Consider the following 19,505-nt stretch of genomic DNA (forward strand, 5'->3'; position numbering starts at 1 on the left):
GCCTCACCATCCTTACTGCTTTATCCCTTTTGGAAGCAGTGCTGGGAAGCTGGTGTGCCTGATCTGGATTGTTGACATTACAGTATTTACAAGATTTGTTTTAAGTATTCAAATGACTTCTCTTTGTACCTAAGGCACCTCCCAGAGTACAAAATCTAGTAGTAAGATGCTTAGTGGTATGGAAAAGCTCCATTTCGAGGGATCACAACTTGGAATTCAGCACATTAGCCTTGTTAATTTGCTAAGGGTTCATTAAAGAACACCACCTAATTGCAAAATAGCATAACCAGTTTTACTGAAACATCTTCGTGGAAAAGTGAGAGACCAACATCTGGAAATGTGGGTGAATTCCTCAAGAGTTGTGTGCCAAATCTGGGGATGAATGCGGTGTCCTCAGATCAGCTCTGTTCACAAGGCACTGTTATTTATGAGGCTGTTTGAATGAGAGATTGGCAGAACTGGGATTTGCAGTTTGATCTCCTGACTCTTTGTCCTCCTCCAGTAGTTTGTGTGGCATCTCTGAACTCTGGAATCAGCCACAGAACTCAGTTTGACAGGCCCCAGTACACTGGCTTTTCCAGAAGGCATCTTTGTGGGGCTTAAATGCTATTCTGAAATACATCCATTTTATCCAGCACAGCCTAGCAATGGCAGAATCATATGCAGGTGTAAGGAATTCTGGTTGCTCACTAAGAATTTGACAAAAAGTAGGAGAAGATAATACGTTACTGTTACTGCCCTGATGATGTGTGACTAGTAGAGAGCAGCATTTATTTGAGATAAAGAGCAGCACTTGGAGCTTTGATGTCTGTGCAAGCTGGCTCCCAGTGCAGAAGCTGCAATCCAGTTTTAGTTCCAGTGCCTTGCTGCTCTTTCTTGCAGGTATGAAAATACATAATTCCTGCAGTTTATGGCATAATTCAGTTGGGTTTGCCCTGGTCTAGAGAAGTCATAGTAAGCACAGTATCCTTTTGGAACTGACATTTTTATTTTAGCTTAGATACAAAGCCATTAGCAAAAAGAGGACTAAGTTGGTGATGTCTTTTAAGTTTGTTTAGAGATGCACATAGCATGTCCCTGTGATGGCTGTGTGTCATTTTCTTTCAGTGTGTGCAGATTCAGTATTCTCTCAAAACCGGCTATTGGTGAATATTTCCCTAGTAAACTGGTTTGTTGGCATATTAGGAGCAAGCAGCTCCAGTCACATTGGAGAGTAAGGGAGCACAAGTTGCAGGGATGACTGAAGTCTGGGCACCACCAAAGTGGTAGGAGGGGTGAAGTTGATGGCATCACAGTCATGTGCATTTAATGATGGATTCAGTGCCATGGTAACCCAGGTGCTGTCTCTTTTGCCCTTGTCACATCCTTCCTGCCACCATTGATGGCTGAATGTTCTGTGAATCTGTGCTTTTTGTTTACCTTAAGGTACTGGACGATAAATTGGGTTGGTCTGCAAGTGGATTTCTGTGCCATTCATTGACACTGTTGGAAGGGACAGGCCACCCTCGACAGGGGTGGGGCTGTCACCTGAGGGCAGTGACTATCTCAAATCATCCTGTTTAATCCCCTGGTGATGGGTTAACGCCCTAACCCTCCAGTATTTTTCCACCTTCTTTGGTGTCTTTTATTGTAACAGCACCAGGCTCACTTGTATGTAAACCCAGCTACCTTAAGCAATTTCAGGGACCTCTGTGAGGCTCATTTTACAGCCTAGCCAGAGTATTGAAATGTCTGCTGTCAAAGTGAAGTTTGCTGTAGTGGAGAACATACCTTTGTGGATGTTGAGCACTTGAAAAGAAAGAGCAGGAAGTGGCTTTGTGCTTAGTGTTCACTTATTTCTACTTCTATAGTGCTTGTGCATCATCTCAGGCTTACAGACATCCATCACTGGATCAAAGCCCTTTGTTAACTTTGCTTATTTTTTGTAGCAGAGGAAGATGGGAAATGTGGGAGAAAAATGATGGGACAATTAAAGTAAATTGGGGTGGACTGGGGACTTGGTGGAACATATGAGTCCTATCTGATTTGCAAAGAAATCTTACAAGGTGTCAAGTTTTGATTTCTTACTGAGTAAAAAAGCAGAGCAGAATTTGTATAGAACTAGTGCTGGTATGAAGAATGTATGTGTGTCTGTGCCTGTGTAAATTGCCAATCCCCATGCTGCATCTGAAGTTAAATATGGGATACATTGTACTGTAGATAATTTGCAAATCCTGAAATCCATGGAGATGCAGATGTCTGCTGCTACCGTGGTTTGTGTTCATTTCATCTCTAAAGGCTTTGGTGAGTTTTGCAGAGTCAGTCCCACGACTGCAGGCACTCATCTTCAGACGTTCTTGACCTGTGTACAAAAAGGAACAGGCTTTAAAGTTGGGATACTGAAAGCCAGTCTAACCCGTGGGTAATTTTTCCAAGATATCTGGTGGCTGGCAGATGTGGGAACTAGCTCTGTAGTGCAAATAGGGACGTTGTGATAGAACATTTCAGTGATGTCACTTGGTTCTTACTGTTAGCCTAGGTGGAGATAAGGGACTGACTGAGCGAAAAGGAACATTCGGTGAACAAAATTTCTGAAAAAGATCAAATAATTATGGGTGAGAAGTGCAGCAAACTGCACTGCAGCCATTGTAGAGAACATGGCATTGCTTTGAGGGATGGAATTGTTAGATGGAAGTAAGTTGGGGATGAGTTGTAAAATCCTTTATGTGTCACAGGTGATGCATTCCCTATGTTAAAATTGTCATTGTTTGTAAAACCTGTAGTGGTGACGTGTAAAAGGGTTGTGTCATCTCACAAATTAAACTTGAGCTATATGGGTTATCCTGACAAGAGTCTCTTGCAGGCCCTCCCTTGTGACATACACCTAATGAGATGTTGGAGGTGTCTCCCTAAACAGGACTGGGTGTGACTGCTACAGGGATGAATTATTAAATAAGATGCATTATTTGTAGTCAGCTTTAAATTGGTGATGTGTTATTCATTGTAACTATATGTGTCAGCTGTTGCTGTACACATCTGGCAGACTAATTTATTACTGAAACTTCCTGTGATGTAGATATTCTATATTGCACAAGATAGTTTTGAGGGAGAATGTGTTTCAGTAAGAGGTTTTATCCTTCCTTTTGTGAACCTTGACTCGTGCAGCAGTGCAATGAGGTTGTTAGTGCCACAGCTGAAATTTACAGTTATGTAGTTGCTAAACCCCTATACCTTTTTGTTCCATATTAAAAGGTTTTTAGTGCCACAGCTGAAATTTAGTTATGTAGTTGCTAAACCCCTATACCTTTTTGTTCCATATTAAACTCAGATTTGTTTTTTGAAATTCTTTAGAGTGATCAAAAACGTGTAAATCTCCATTCCAGCAAAGCATATATGCATTTATGGAGGAGTGGCTTTGGTTCAGTTTCAGGTAGAGCAAAATAAGTATAAGTACAATAGTGCTGTACAAGAGGCACTCGTGAGTTTATTTCTCTGATGACATGAGGTCTTTCCTCAGCTGCCCTTTGACACTGGAGATGCCTGGAGTCTCTAGATGTCACATCTGTATCTAAAAACCTTTCTTAATCCTGAAGAAGAAAATCTATGAGGAGAGTTGGAATCAAGTTTGTAGCTCATTTTCAGAGCATTGATGTTGCTCTTAGCAGTGCAAACCTGATGGGCTGTTCAAAAGAGGTCTAGAGGTGCGTCTAATAAGACACATGGGCACCTAATTTAGGGATTACATCACACTGAGATGCTGATCTCAAAAGGGGAAATGTACCACTAAGGAATTCCGTTGCCCAGCATGTTTTTTAGCTAGAAGTAGTTATAATCTGTTTTCATGTGAGCCTAGATTACTGATTGTCAATGTAATAATCTTACTGGTGAGTCAGAAATGTCATATCTGGTTGTCTTGATTCTGGAAAGGTATAATCCATTTTGTATTCTTAAAATTTATTGAAAATGACTTGATAGACAGGAGTCTGATACCATATGAGTTTGTGTAGCTTTCTTATGAAGCCTACAGCTTCAGAAGATGGTATGGTGATAGGTGTGGTGATGGTGTGGTGACACGATAGGATCCTCTTGACTCACTTTGTGTGCGTGTGGGAAAGATGGGGAATCCTGGGTTCTGGGTTCTCTAAAACAGTTCTGGCTTTTCTATTAAAGAGCAGAAGCTGGGAGAAGGAGTATTCTGGTGTTTTCACCCCAGGGACCAGTGTGCACTCTTCTGCAGATGTACACTGGGCAGGGACAGGGGGCTCTCAGCACTTAACCATGTTCAAGCCCCTATAAGTCAGTGATTGAGGTCTTTTACCAGAATTGAGCTGCAGTGACCCTTTAGGTCCTTGTCACCTTGCTGGAGCTGTGCTGACTTTGCTGCTGAAGTAGAAGGGAATTTTTGAGGTAGTGCCACCATACTGAGCTGCAGGTGCTTGTGCTAGATAATGACCACCTACATTCTGCCAGGAAAAGGTAAGTTGGGGAAAACAGCAGCAACCATGATAGGTGCCCCTAGGCAGAAAGAAATTGAAGTGGATTTTTGGTAAAAACATCTGAATCTCTTCAATTTCTTCCCCTTCAGCACTGGTGTATCTGGATGGTCAGCCTTGCTGGCCTGATCAGGCTCAGCAGTACAAAATGCAGAGGCAGAGAAATAAATACAACAGTGGTAAGAACTTTGGAGCTCTCTCTTTGATTTAGAGAAAGAGGTGCTTATATGCACCAGTAGAGCTCCAGAAGTTACTAATTCTCATTCAGAAGTTTGCAAGTGAGCCATGCCTTGTAAAATCAGATTATTATTATTTATTCTGGGGTATGTTTCATTACCAATGGGGAAACATTACAAAAATGGTGCTACAAAGTAATGGCTTTACCTTTGGCATAGAAATCCCTCATCTTGTTAGCATTTTGATATATTAGTATCTAGATATAATAGATGTTTACTAAATTATTTCCAAAGGAAAACTGTCAAAATTACCATTAATAACTTTCAAGTCTCTCTGTTAATGGAATTTAGGTATTAGTATCTAGATATAATAGATGTTTGCTAAATTATTTCCAAATTTAGCAAATTTGTCAAAATTACCATTAATAACTTTCAAGTCTCTCTGTTAATGGAATTTAGGACAATGGAAGCAAGAAGCTCCTCGAAAAGTCTCCCCCTACCCTCTATTTTGACCAAGTAAGAGTGGGACATGAGGGAAAAATCAAAGAAATTAGAGGGACTAATGAGGCCTATGAGAAGAGTAGCAGTTGTCTAACAAACAGCATAGAGCAATCAGTTTTCTAACTATTTTGTATGTGATTATGGCCTACTGAAAAAAATTAAGCTGTTGCTACTTCCAGAAACTGTAGTTAAGAAAGGGTAGTGCTTGTATACCTAGCTTAATTTTAGATTTTCTAATTACCCAATTTAAATATTAAATCAAAACAAAGTTATTCTAGGTTCTATAAGTAACTGGAGTACTTTGGAATTTCTAGGTTTAGACAAGTGCATCATATTTAAGCATCTGTAAACCAGAACTTTGAAGAAGTAGATTTGCATTTTGTAAACTGAAATTAACAAATTATCCACCTCAGCCATAACTCACTTCTCAGCTGTGCTAGTAAGGAAACCAACTACCAATTAAGTTGAATTTACCTTAAAGCCAGTTTCATTTATTTTAGGTTAGTGACTAGTCTTCCCTCCAACACAAAGGGGCTTTGCTTTTTTTTGCTTTTTTTTTTCTTCCTGTTGTACACAGCTGTTCACAGCTGAGATGTAACAAAATGTAGCTTCAAGTAATTTCTTAGGATTCAGAATCAAGAGTGAGGGAATTTGATAAGAAAGTTTTAAGTGTCTTTAGCTTGTGAGGCAGTGCACCAGGTACCCTGTGGAGCTCAGCCTTAAGCCTGGCACCAGTTTGGAGCAGACCTGTGTAACCCCAAGATACCTGTGCATGCTGTGCTGAAACATCACCAAAGGAGAGGCATTGGTTATCCTCTTGAGACATTTTTCCCAGACATTGGTTATCCTCTGAGAGAAGTCCATTTTTCCCAGCACCTCTGCACAATCACCTTCTATTGCCCATTGCATCCTAGTGTGAAAAAGCCTTAATATCTAGCTGTGAAGAATCTGGAATTCTAAATTTGACAGTAATTTAAATAATAAATTATAAATTTGAAAACAATAACCAAGTGGTCGAAAACCACTTGGTAATTATTGCATTGCCACTGAATGATAATACAGATTTATTAGCTGTGGCTTCCATTGGCATTGTCATTTGGCCTGGCTAATTAGGGAGAGCCTGTGTAGGCATGAGAGACATAACTTGCCACGAAACTGTTAACTTTGGTCTTCATTGATGAGAAGGAAGTTGCCCAAGAGCCTGGGAAAACCACTAAAACCTCAGTATTGCTCAAACTGTAAAATGAAAAATTAGTTTTGGCAAATCACAGCAGACATGCTGTGCCTGCAAACGACACAGATCAGTGACAGTACTTTATTGCACAGCTTGACTTTGTGTACAACTTTTTTGTCTTGTGACAAAGAAATATTCTAATCTTTCTCAGAATAATCCATTTTAAGTAGTGATAAATAGGGTTCTTGCAAGGTTTGTGTTTTCTTGCTGTTTCTCTCACTGTGAATCTGGAATTGTAAGTGAGCCTATAAAGAAACAGTATGAATTAACTAATACGAAGTAAATTACCATTTTAGAGATCTAGTATCATTAACACCATTATGTGATGAGTATATTTGTATTATCGCCTTCTCCCTCAACTCATTTTTACCTGCATTTTCTGAGCTGAATCTTAAGTAATGGGATATTTAATAATATCTGTCTTCTTGGAGAAATGAGAGAGCCAGTACTTAAACAACTGAGAAAGTTTCTAAAAATCATTTTTTTCACTGAACTTATTTTCTTCATTCCACCACATATCTGCAACTCAGCAAACTCAGCAAAATATGGAGGTCAAGTGACAAATAGCACTGAGAGGACTTTTATTTTAGATAAGGAATTAAAAGGAGAGAACCCTGTTTTCCTCTTAGAACCCAGACTGAGCTGATGAAATCCATTTGTGAACTAAGCACACCTATAATTATTTCACAGGAAGGCAATGTGTGTGGTGCTCTACAATGCAGTGCATATTATGGTATCACCTTTAACAAGAGCACACTGGGTCAGACCACAGCTCCATCTAGACCAAAGGCCGCCTTGGCCAGGCTTGACCTGTCTCTCCCTTTCAGGTCTTTGTTGGCAGTGTCCCAACCTGTGACAGCTGCCCAGGTGCCCTGTACTTCTACATTTTTGTTAAAGCATCAGCTGCATTGCCTGGCATGGCCATCATGGTTCAGACCCTGGGTCTCTGTGTCTCCACTGAGGCATTTGCCACTTGGGTGGGTGACAAGGCTGATGGGCAGTTATTCACCACAGGTACTGGATCAGCTGTTTCACCTTTCAGCCTCAAAACTGAATGAGTACCACCTTTTTCAGTGATTTTTTTACTGTCTGTTCTGTCTGTTTTGTAACCACTTCTTTTAACATTTCAATTTGAGAGTTCCCCTGAAGATGAATTTTAGCTTGGCAATGTCTTTCAACTCCTTGACGCTGCACACAAACAGAATGCTCATGTTTTTTCTCTGCCATGGTCATTGTTCTGTGTATGAGTTTTATTTTGTTTTTTGGTCTTGATATTGGATTAACTTCACAATGCAATTTTTCTCCTTAAATGAAAATGAATAAAAATAATTGACTCTCAGTTATTGATGCCTTTTACAAGTTTCTTAAATATTTGGGGGATGGGGTTAATGATTTGGTATTTATATAGATAAACTTAAAAGTATTTGTGTTTCATCATTTGGACATTTGGTTTCTGTAAAGAATGCCTTCTTGCTTTTTCCTTTCTTAAAATTTTCTTCAAGAAAAGCATTTTTATAAATAGAAATGCATGTTGGATTATCAAAAAAGCTTTGCCCTTTCCAGTACTTACAAAAGGAATTATGTGTAACTAATTGTAAATCAAATAGGGAAATTTATGCTGTGCACAAAACATTTTTTCTGGATGAAGTGGATGTAGGTGAGTGTCTGTCAGGGTTTGATTTAATAAGCAGAGAACATTTTATTTAATGGAAAACTGTATGTCTGTGTCTGCATTGGTAATGCTGCAGTGAACTGTGTGTCACTTCAGAATGAGCTGAGGATGCTCTGGGATGCTGTGGAGTGCTGGCAAGGAATGGATGTTGAAGGGACATTCACAAAACTGTTTCTGTGCAGGTGTGTAGTACCTTTTAGGGCAGAACAGCACTGCTTACCTCATGGCTTAGATGAGCATTTCAAGCTGCCAGATGTTTTGGTGAGGTTCTCCAGTTTGAATGTATTGACCCCTGTCTGTGTTGTGGTCCCTACAGAGAGGAGCACTCAGGTGATTCCCTAAAATTATTTATCTAGAAGTTAGGCAGCTGAAGTTATGTGAGATGATTGTCACTCACAGGGGAAACACTGTAACTAGTGAACTAGTTCCTCAGCATTGTTCTGTTTGTCAATAATGTAAAGGGGAATTGTCCAGATCCCTTAGTGCTGTGGTTATATTGCTGAATGGAACAGCTCCAAAACATCTCCTCCACCCACTGGCCTTAAAACAAGCTTGCAGAAATTGTCTATTAACAAAAAATCTAAGAATTAGGGAACATGAAATAGTTTACCTGTTCACAAATTGCTGCATAACTCAATAGATTGCTGGAGTTCATATGTTGAAAGCTACATGAAATCTCCAATTTTATAAATGCCATTTCTGTAGACATTTCTCCTACTCAGACAAGGGACCAAGTGCCATTAAGGCACTGGCCTTCTAAGAAGGTCACCTGGGAATGTGTGGTTTCTGTATCCTTAGTTGCCTTGTTTCTAAAGTGTAGGAACAAGATTAGATATCACAGAAGTCCTGGTTCTGCTGGGTTAAAAAAATTGTTTAATCTGCCTTATTTTTCCCATACCAAGAGGAGGTAATGAAACACACTTGCCTTTGTGAAGTGGCTTGATACCTGCAGAGAAAGGTCTGTGCAGCAGCTGAGGACTTCCACCCTTTTCCTAATAGCCTTTTAGACAGCCAGGAGTGAGAACTGGAGCTGGACATGTGCCTAGAAGTGCATAGGCAATGAAAAATAAGGGATTCAAATCAGTTGAATGGTTGTATTGGAGGGTGTATATTATTAGATGTGAGCAGCCTGTTCATTATGTTGTGAAGTATTTAATTTTTATTTAAAAAACCCAAGAAAAATATTAGCTAAAGTTTTAGTTTCAGTTTAAACTCCTGACCCCTGGAACCACCCCCCCCNGAGCCCCCCCCCCCCCCCCCCGCCCTGTGAAATTAATGTGATGGAAGAAAAATAATGTGAAGTATAAGCAAATTATGAAGGTTCCCAAAATGAAGACTTATGAGGTTTTCTGTTTCCTCAATTCTGTATTTTATTTGCTTCCCATCCTTCATTGTATGTGACAATACAGTGTTCCATATCGGGGATTTGACAGTGATGTGCTGTAGATCTGTGCTTTTAAACTATAAGCTCTTTCTTGTGCTCTCTGTCTCTTTATTCTGCTGCTAGAGACTATCAGAGGTGCAGGTGAAGGATAAAAATGAATTTTGCATGAGTGCCACTGGGAAATTTTGCCTTTGTGAGGTTGTCTGTGTTTGGTGCCTTTTGTGTGCCACTGTGGTGATGCAGCCTGGAACTTTGGCTCTGTGGCAATGTCTTTTGGTTGCTCAGTAAACATTTGTAGCATTTGAGTAGATCACTGCATTATCTGTTGAATTAATCTGTACCTGGCCACCCACACTTTTCACAGAGGAAAAATTGTGCTGGGTGTGTTCAGCTGATGTCATGTTAATGAAATGCCTGCTTGATCTGCACTAGTATAAAGCCAATTCTGTAAATGTTATTTTCTTAGAAACAATATTGGTAATTTTTTTCTATAGACTTTCACCATCTTGTTTCTAAATAAGAAGTGATGTGAAGATCCATTTCTCTTCCTCTCTGACCTTTTTTGCTAGTGGTTCTCCATATGCATACACCCATCCTCTCTGCTTCTCTCAATTCCTCACAGGTAGCTCTTCCTTTTGATTTATGTTCTAAAAGTGTGTACCATGTCCATCCCTAAAAATGAATATGAAGATTTGCAGTTCTGCTTTTATGATCTGTTAGCAAGCAAGAACTGCACAGGCATGTCTGTACTGTCATGTTAACTCTGGACCTCGTTACATGAACGGGAGAGGAAGTGATTAGTGTTTGATGTACGCGGTGTGGGTGCAACTGGTCAAGCCACTTGTCCCTTTGAATGGTGTCTGAACCTGACCCCCTGATTATACCTTATAAACACAATTAAGGAAAGCAAATTCCAAAGAATTCTTGTCATTTCATGTTGAAGGGGATAGAGTTAACGTGCTGGGGGAGAAGATCACAAGAAGTGCAGAATTAAATTATGATCTGAACGGTGGTGTTTATTAGGTTTTTGGAGGAAATAAGACAGACAAAATGAGATGGGAGGGATCCTGCTCAGAAGGAATACATCATGGTTTATCCTTGAAATAAAAAAAAGAAGTATTGTAGGTCATAAGTGTTTTATCAGAATAAAGAGTCTTCCAGACAAGATGGTCTTTGGCCAACTGAAGCTTTTCTGAAATGGAAGCAGGAAGCTATTAAATGTAATGTAGAGCATGTGTCTCAAAGCATCCCTGAAATGCCTGGCAGAGGTAATCAAGGTAATTAATCTCTGCTATGATATTAATATACAGCATTCCTTTTGGTTTTCTGCAGCTGAAAAGATGTTTACTGTTGTTGGATAGACAGTAATGGAAATACCAAAGTACTTACAAGATAATCTGTTTAAAGTTGTGTTGTAATTATCTCCCTATGCTATCTTTTTTTCTAATATATTTTACAATAGGAAACTATAGGATTTAGAAAATCCTAGAATTACAATTCAGTACCTTGATGAGCACTATATGATATCCAGCTCTTGCCTTAGTTTTTCCAGAATGAGAAGAGAAACATTGTGATGTATGTGTGGGAGGGAGGATAAGGACTCATGGAAGTAATCTGCTGTTGAATTCATAGGGGAAAGAAAATCCCATTGCTTGTTGCTGGAGAGCTTTCCAGAAGAATACATGTCAACACTGTATGTCTAACAAGATACCCAGCATTCATGTTCTCTATAATTTAGGAAAAGTTATAGGCATGAGAGACCAGATATGTCAAAGTACGTTTATTATTCTGGGCATGCAATGGAAGGCAAGAGTTGTATTTAAAATTGGAGTGATTGAGCCAGAGGCTTTCTGCCCAGGTATTCCCTGTTAAAATATGTCTGTTCTGCTCTTAATCCATAAGATTAACATTACTAGAATTTCTCAAATTAGTAAATTAAGTGGAAGTACCACTAATGTTGAATTCATACGGAAAAGAAAATCCCATTGCTTGTTGCTGGAGAGCTTTCCAGAAGAATAAATGTCAACACTATATGTCTAACAAGATACCCAGCATCTTTCATGCCTATAATTTAGGAAAAGTTATAGGCATGAAAGACCAGATATGTCAAAGTACGTTTATTATTCTGGGCATGCAATGGAAGGCAAGAGTTGTATTTAAAATTGGAGTGATTGAGCCAGAGGCTTTCTGCCCAGGTATTCCCTGTTAAAATATGTCTGTTCTGCTCTTAATCCATAAGATTAACATTACTAGAATTTCTCAAAGTAGTAAATTAAGTGGAAGTACCACTAATTAATGAAATGGTCAGCTTCAGTTCTAGAGGGCCTTTCATTTTGTATGCTTTATTGTGGCGTGTAGGTAGTAGAGGTGAGGGATTGGCATGACATTTAAACAGCAGTTAAATCAAACCAGAAGCTTTCAAAGAGGAAGAGAGAAGGAGGGCATTACAAAAATGCATGTAAAATACTTCCAGATCTCTACATAGTAGATATGAGTCTGTTTAAACAGTAAAAGTGACCCTGCATGCCTTTCAATACCAGTTACTTTAGCTTGCACAGTATTCTTCCTGGTTGTGATCCTCCTGGTTGTGATCCTCTGTGAGATGCTGTTTCAAAATGCAAAGATATAAATGAGAACAGAATGGAGTGGAAGGTAGGAAGAAGCATGGCTATACTGCTAATTAGTGTGAGGGCTTCATTATCTACATCTATTTTCATTTCTACAAAGTTACAGCTTAGGTGTAAAAGAACAGTTGAAAAGAAAATAAACTTGTGCATGAGAACAAATTGCTTCAATTAAAGGTTACAGTGGTTGGCATGAGCTGGCTGCTTTGTGTGGTTTTCCAGAGTGGACTCAGCTGAGCTGCTTGTTGAAGGAGTCAGATTGGCACAAGATTTTGGCACTGGGTATAGATCAAGATTTACTTTCACAACTGTCTGCAGTTATCTTTAGTGGGATTTTGTTCCAAAGACATACAGCTTGCATAATACCTTGTAGCAGTGTAACATGCTCGCTCAGCGGTGTCTTTAACACATTTCAAGATATTTTCACCTACTCTGCTTTTCCTTGAGATCTTGAATTGTACTATGGGGGTTTTGTTCTTTGAAGAGTTAAGAATTAGCATTTTTTATTCTGAATAACTGCATTGTTCTTCCTTCTATTCAACTGATTTTCATAGAATGATCCTCTATTAGAGATACCAATTTAGCCCAACTAGTAGAAAATTCTTTTTGATGTAGAAGTGTCAGATTTTAAATTCTGGTGTCTGTTTCAAAAGGTGATCAATCAGCCATTAGTGATGGTCAACCACGGATCTTTGGGCATAATATGAAGCATAGTACCCTAATTAGAAGGAATGGTACTGGGCTGCTTCCTACCTGTCTGTAGCAGAGAAATCCTTATGGAGCTAGAATCCATTATTTCAGTTTCATTCATTTACTCCAAATTTTAAGTAAGGGATTTTCTTCTGTCAGTATCAACCATTGTAATTGTATATTTTTGTCCTTCAGTTTAAAACCTCAATTTAATGATACATTGAGCAGATGCAACTAAAGCTAGTTGGTGAAATCAGTTGCTAGAAGTTGTTTAAGCAAATGTTTGATGCCAGATAATGTAAAAATGAATGACCAGGCTGAATCAAAAAGTGAATAAAGTAATTTCTCTTAGAAGCAAAGCCACAAAAAATACAGATGTTCAGGTTTATGTTCTTAAAACTGACGTGCATTTCATGCTGTTGATAGCATTTGCACTTCTTTCTTCTGTGAGTAGAGCTCTTACTTGAAAATTTTCAGTCTCTTTTTCAACTTTTCAACTAAGGGATCTTGTCTTTTTTTCTATTCACATAGCTGTCCTTTTGATAGGATGCTTTTCCATATCCAGTAAATAAAATAAATAGTCCACAGGTATCTTTCTGATACTGCTGATCTTCTAGGGATTTCTTCTCAGCTCTACATTTAGCTGGGAAGTTTTACACTGCAACAAAAACACTTTCCAACTAAAAAAAAAGAATTAAAATGGGGCAATCTGTAATTTTCTACTTGCTGCCCATTCACTTCCTTTCTAAAAGAAATGCCTCATTTTCTAAGTCCCTGGTTATCAAGTACCAAATCATCACTGAGCAGATTTGGAAGGTGAACAGAACATCAAAATGGGTGGTGACACCATTCTGTGAGAAGGATCAGTGGTTGGAATCCAGGCAGTCTCTCTTACAAGTCTGATGGTGGTCTGATTACTTTAGGGAAGTGGGATGAAAAACAGTTACTAGTTCTCCTCATGTTCCCTATGAGGATACTGGTTTTTATGGCAGATGAGCAGAATTTCTTCTTCAAGAAGTATGAGGGTAGTGTAGGTCATGGCCCTGAGCATTGTCTGGAGGCTGGTATCAGTAATTCTCCTCAGTGAAGGTCTGGAGTAATGACCACTTGAAATATCCAGTTTTCCTGCTTGCTTTCCTTGAAGTAAAAAATTTTCCTTCCGTCTTGCTTGCTGAAGGCAGAGATAATTGATAAGGAAGTAGTTCAAACCAGCACAGGTCTGTTAATGAATGAGAAACAACTGGTATGGATGCTTGCTCAGGCATCATAACTCAGGGAAGAGCAAGCATAGAACACTGGACAATTTTGAGGGTAAAACATCTGCTGTGCTTGGTGTCTACCAGGGACAATCTCATGTTTCTGTGGCTATTTTGTGTAGTTTAGGTAATGGGGCTTGTCTGTGGCCCAGTCTTCCATGGCAATTGCCTGCAGGATATACTAATTCTCTGAGTCAGAGACCACCCAAGCACAGTGCTGTTCAAACAGTCCCAGGCTGGTTTGGTTGTTCCTGTCTCACCATTGTGGGTGGGGGTTTTGATGAAGAGAGCACCAGGCTCTGTCTCACTCTCTAGGTTCTTCCCTGTCTTTAGGATGTTCAGAGACACAGACTTGCTTCATGCCTTCCCCTTTCTAATGTACCTGATGTAGATTTAAGGGCATTTGGTAGGGGCAGAATTTCACCTACTAGGAATTGCAGCTGGAGAAGTCCTCTTCAAAGGCAATGACAGAGTTCTGATTTTTTAAAGATGTATATGATGGGATTAAGGATTTCACCTAGCTACAGATTTGCTGATCTTTCTGAAATTAAATTATTATTTAGTCATTAATTATGATGTGAGAGAGACCAGTCTGAAGTCTGAGAATGCTCTTGCACATCCAAGTCTGTGGCAAATCCTGCCCTTGGTGGCATGGCATGGCTGACACTCCGGTGTATTTCTATAGCCAGCACTGTCTGACCCTGTGCCTTTCACTAATGCTAACAGTCTGAAACTTTCTGCTTGATTAAGTCTTCAAGCCAACTCTAGGACATGTGTTTGGAATAACTTGAATGAGTTCTCAAAATGCTGTTAAGCAATATCTTTATGGGCTTTGCATATCAACATCTCCATTAACTTCCTCAGTTCATTGCACTCTGCTCACGAGTGAATAAGCACTGTTTGAAAAGAAGCCACGCCCTTTATGAATTCTTCTAGAGAAAATGTTACAAAACATTCTGTAGCAGAATTTCTGCTTAGACAGAATCCTTAGAGAGCTTTTGGACTTCAATAAATAAATGCTCCATGGCAGTTACTTAATTCTAAAATAGGAAACAACAAATCTGTGGAGAAGAGGATCATCCAAACTGGAAAATAGTTGACAGTAGTGTTCTATGGGATTTTAAGAGTTTTAAGAAATTTAAATTGATATTGGAATGTTTGGATACTGTGCTGTAGTTTATTGAAGAGAGTAGAGGACAGGATTTTTCAAGCTGGTTACTCATATCAGTATGTAATTGCATGAATCAGCTATTGATAATTTCTGCTTTGATCTTACACATGATGGTGGACATCCTTTTAAAAACAACATTACTTCAGTCAGAGTTATGGAGCACTGAAAGAGTCTGAGATTTGCAAGTGGCTTTGTTGGCAGTCCCAGTGGTTTTAATTCAGTCCTAGGGCACTGAGTGCTTCAGGTGGGTGGGCAGTGATGCAGTTTGCTTGGAACTGGGATATATATCTCTGGAGGAGAAGGGAGCAAGGGATTCAGGCAGATGTAATATTTGCACATTCTTTTGGTAACTGAAATGAAACCCTCATGAACAGGGAAAGTGTCATTTTGGTTTTCTTGCCAAGTTGGAAGATCTCAGTGCCCCTGGTAGTGTTGCAGTTGTCAACTTTTTCTTTAAAATATCTGTACTAAGTTTGTTTCTAAAGCAGAATAGATGTTAGTATAAACATTTCATTTGTAGGTGTCTGGGTTTTTTACTGATGAACTTGTGATTGATTGATTTGATCAAATCTAGCAAGTACTGACTAATCCTGCAGGGACTGATGGAAGAGTCAATAAAAGGATAAGTTCCTTAAGTTTGGGTTGAGTTCTTGTCAGTTTGTGCTGCTGGATTTTTTTCCATAGCTGAGTTCAGCAGGGATTTGTATTCATCAGTACCTGTCACTGCATTCCCTGCTGCTGTCAGCTTTCCCTCTGCACAATCTCTTGTGTGCTGTGTTCAGAGCCTGTTCTTAGTGTTCAGGTAATCTCCAGGGCTGTGGCATCTCCTGATGCTTTGATCAGCACTTACATGTGTAGTAATTTATTTCAGCATTGTTAAATCTTTTGCTCACCAGTCAAAGGCAGAGTAAAAAGACAAAAAACCCTAGACCCCAAACTTGTAAAAATGTGCTTCCAAAGCTGCTCAGCTATCAGTTGTTCAAGTCAAGTAATGCTCATCTATCTCCCTCCTCAACTCCTCAAAAACCAAGCCTGCAAACAAAACCCAAGCAGACACCCCCCACTCCCTTCCCTTCCCCTGCCAAGGTAACCAGAGTATATGAATTCCTCAAAATGGCATTGCAGAACATGAGGCAAAACAAAGATAAAATGCAATGGTCCTGGCATGATTGCTAAAATGATAGGTGTGGGGCTTTCAGAGCCTTGGCTGCTCTCTTTTGAGTGTCAGGGCTTGAAAGGTTTTCTCATTAGCTTTTATGTGTTTGTATCAACAATGAAACAATCCAGGCGGTGGATATCTGAAAGGAGATTTCTGTTCATGGATAGTTGAAGTCGCTATTCATTAGTAACATGATTAAATAGTGATCAGACTGCTTTATATCTGCAGTGTGCTTTGTGTTGTGTTACAGTGATTCATTCTTAATTTCATGTTGGCTCTCTGGTGTAATTCATATAAAATCTTTATAAAGTCCCTGTATTTTTGGCAATTTTCAGAGATTTGTGTAAGAAAGACCTAATTGATGCCTTATATATTCTTGCATCCTCCCTACTGATACTTTTTTGTTGCTTGTGGTGCCTGTTCTGTGCTGTTCTCTGCCCTTCAAAGAGCTAACACATAGGAGGAGCTGATTTATTCTGTGCCAGGAAGCATAAGCTCTTTGAAGAATCTATTCAGTTGCACAGTTGCTCAAAATGACCACTATTTGAAACCTCTTATTTTTCTGATCAAATAAATTCTGTATAATATGGCAAAATATTTCATTAATATGATGTTGCTTTTCTGATTCTCCTTACTTTCTTTGGGCTGTAGGGCAGCAGTGCCACTTTGGTTTCAAAAGCTTCTTGCACAGATGCTGCAGAAAAACTGAAGTAATATAAAAACAAGTAATATTGAGGGCTGTGCTGTTGTAGTTGCTGGAGTTCATCTGGGCCACAAAGCCAAAGCAGTTCCAAGGTCTCAATTAATAAATAGCTCCTTTTGTCACCTAATGACAAAAGTTAATATATCAAACCTTGTCCATTTCTTACTAATAAAACACTATTGGGAGAGATGGAGAGCTGAAAAGACACACACACACACACACACTTGGTGTTGAGACTCACCTGAACCTTCCCCGTGAGACCATTGCTCCAGGCAAATTTTTGTAGGGCTGGCAGTGCCACGTGGGGGTCTGACCCAGAGGATGACAGAACCCTTCAGCAGAGCAGGCTTCTACTTCTGAGACCCTCTAATTTTTTTATTTTTTTTTTGTGGCCACTACTTCAAGAAAAAAAGTGAAAATAAATGAAAGGAAATAAAACAAATTCAGTAATTTTCATACTTTAAAAATAGCAAGTATTCAGTGAATGGGGTTTGTTTCATTTTTTTTTGTATTTGTGGAGGGGGGCTTAGCTCAACATCTTGCACAGTCTTTGTGATTTGAGAGGTAATTGAAGAATCTGTAATATCCCATTGGTTTGATCACAACTCCTGCTCATGACATTTTATAATGAATATACTGCTTATAAATAACATTTTGAATGTATAAGGTTGTACGGAGATAATTACACAGCTGAAATGCACTGGCACAAGGCCAAAGGTTAAGCACTTTCCACCATCCCTCCTAAATTGAATAACTTCACTTTATGAAGTGTATCACTAGATACTGTTTTCATTACTCTCAGAGGGCAAATTAAGGTTAATAAAAATCCATTTGCGATTACCCATATATGTGAATATTTGTATTTTTAGAACTTTTCTTTGTCAATTACATTTCTCACTGACTGTGTTTATGTGAATACAAGTACATAGGTCAAGGCTTCAGCTCATGTTTCTACACTTTCAAACTCTTTTACCTCCCTTAGACAGATTTCCTCTAAACTGGATTGTGAGACCCTGCAAGGTTTTTCAAACTGAGCAAAACTAAGTGCATTCCTTCCACTGAGTTGTGATTTCTCATGTGGCGCAAATCCCACTATCCTGGTTTCACTTGGCCCACATAGAAGCCATTTGACTCATCTGCTTCAGTCCTCAAACCTAGTATTTGTATATCCTTGTCTTTAAACTTTATGTTAAATAGCATATTCATCATACAAGGAAACCCAGTATTTTGTTAACTCTTCAGCAGTCTGAGAAACCCTTTAGTAGAGGTGAAGGAGGGGAATGGTTTTCCATATTCTGTGATAAATTAGTCATATCTCTAATCTGAAATAGCACACACATACTGGAGTCACCTCTTCTCATACTCTGCTTTTACAACATTATTCTCTTGCTACAAGTGTCCTCTTGTCACTCTGCTGCTGCATGCCCTTCCCCTCTTCCTACTTCCCAAGAAAAAGGTTGTTTGTCTTCTCACTTGATACCACAGCTGTTTCTGTCTCTTAGCAGAAGAAAGAGCAATATAAGAAATGGCCTAGTGTATGGGAATATTTACCCATATTATTTACCCATATTTAATATGTATAATCATTCATCTTCTGTGAGGTTCAGGGGATTTGTTTTTCCAGAGGTGGCATCTTTATCACTTGGTGGACTTTTTTGGTCTGAATTTGAATTTTAAAAAATCTGTGTACTGACTTAACTCTGCCCAAGCTATTCTTTGTGCTATCTTATTGGCAATGTTTTGGTATAATTTTTTAAAGAAAGGTGTTTTTTCCACCCCAAAAAATTAAAATAAGAAATTAGTAAGTTGCTTTTGTTAATCTTAACATTAAATTAAAACATTTGTCACAGACTAGTTAACACTGTCAGTCGATTACAATGCAGTATTGAAGAAAAAAACACTCAAAAAACAAAAGAGAAATAATGATTGGGAATGGTTGGAGGTAAAATACATAAAGTTGCCACTTAAAAATATATGCAACTTGCTAGGCTAGGCTTGTTTGTTTTAGGAATTTTTTATTTGTTGAATGAAACAGTGTCTGAGCAACTTTTCTCTGCAGGTTATTGACATGCCAGAACACAATCCTGGAGATATGGGAGGAACAATGAGACTGGGGAAGAGGAGGACTGTTTTTAAAACAGAAAATTCTGTTTTAAGTAAGTTATTTTTCTGCTCTTATGACTTTGCCTTTTGGATAGGAGCTGTGTAACATGGAAAATCAAAAATGCTATAATCTTAAGCAAGCAGTTAGGTGGCAGCTTCCCTCAGCTCATTCACTCTGAGCCTGTTATTTACATTTACTGAGAATTGGAGTGGAAAAAAATAAATGAGAGGCATCTGTAACTCCCAGTGAAACTGTCACTGAGGGTCCAGTGCTTTTTTAAAAAGAAGGAGTAAAATGTTGAGAAAACTGAAATTCTTTTCATGGCAGTTCAATTCATTATGTTCTTGGGAAGGTCAGAG

The 19,505-nt window shown here is 38.9% G+C and overlaps 1 protein-coding gene across 3 annotated transcripts in view; it reads left to right on the forward strand.

The window, feature by feature from the left end:
• Window positions 1-19,505, forward strand: part of CTPS2 (CTP synthase 2) — a 60,796-nt gene that overhangs the window by 25,935 nt on the left and 15,356 nt on the right. For all 3 annotated transcript variants that reach the window (XM_039714101.1, XM_039714102.1, XM_039714103.1), the window contains exon 14: window positions 19,102-19,198. In XM_039714101.1, the coding sequence (XP_039570035.1) occupies window positions 19,102-19,198 (97 nt within the window). The remainder of the gene's footprint in view (window positions 1-19,101; window positions 19,199-19,505) is intronic.

Source organism: Passer montanus, unplaced genomic scaffold, assembly GCF_014805655.1.
Source record: "Passer montanus isolate IOZ18808 unplaced genomic scaffold, ASM1480565v1 scaffold3, whole genome shotgun sequence".
Taxonomy (NCBI): Eukaryota; Metazoa; Chordata; class Aves; order Passeriformes; family Passeridae; genus Passer; species Passer montanus.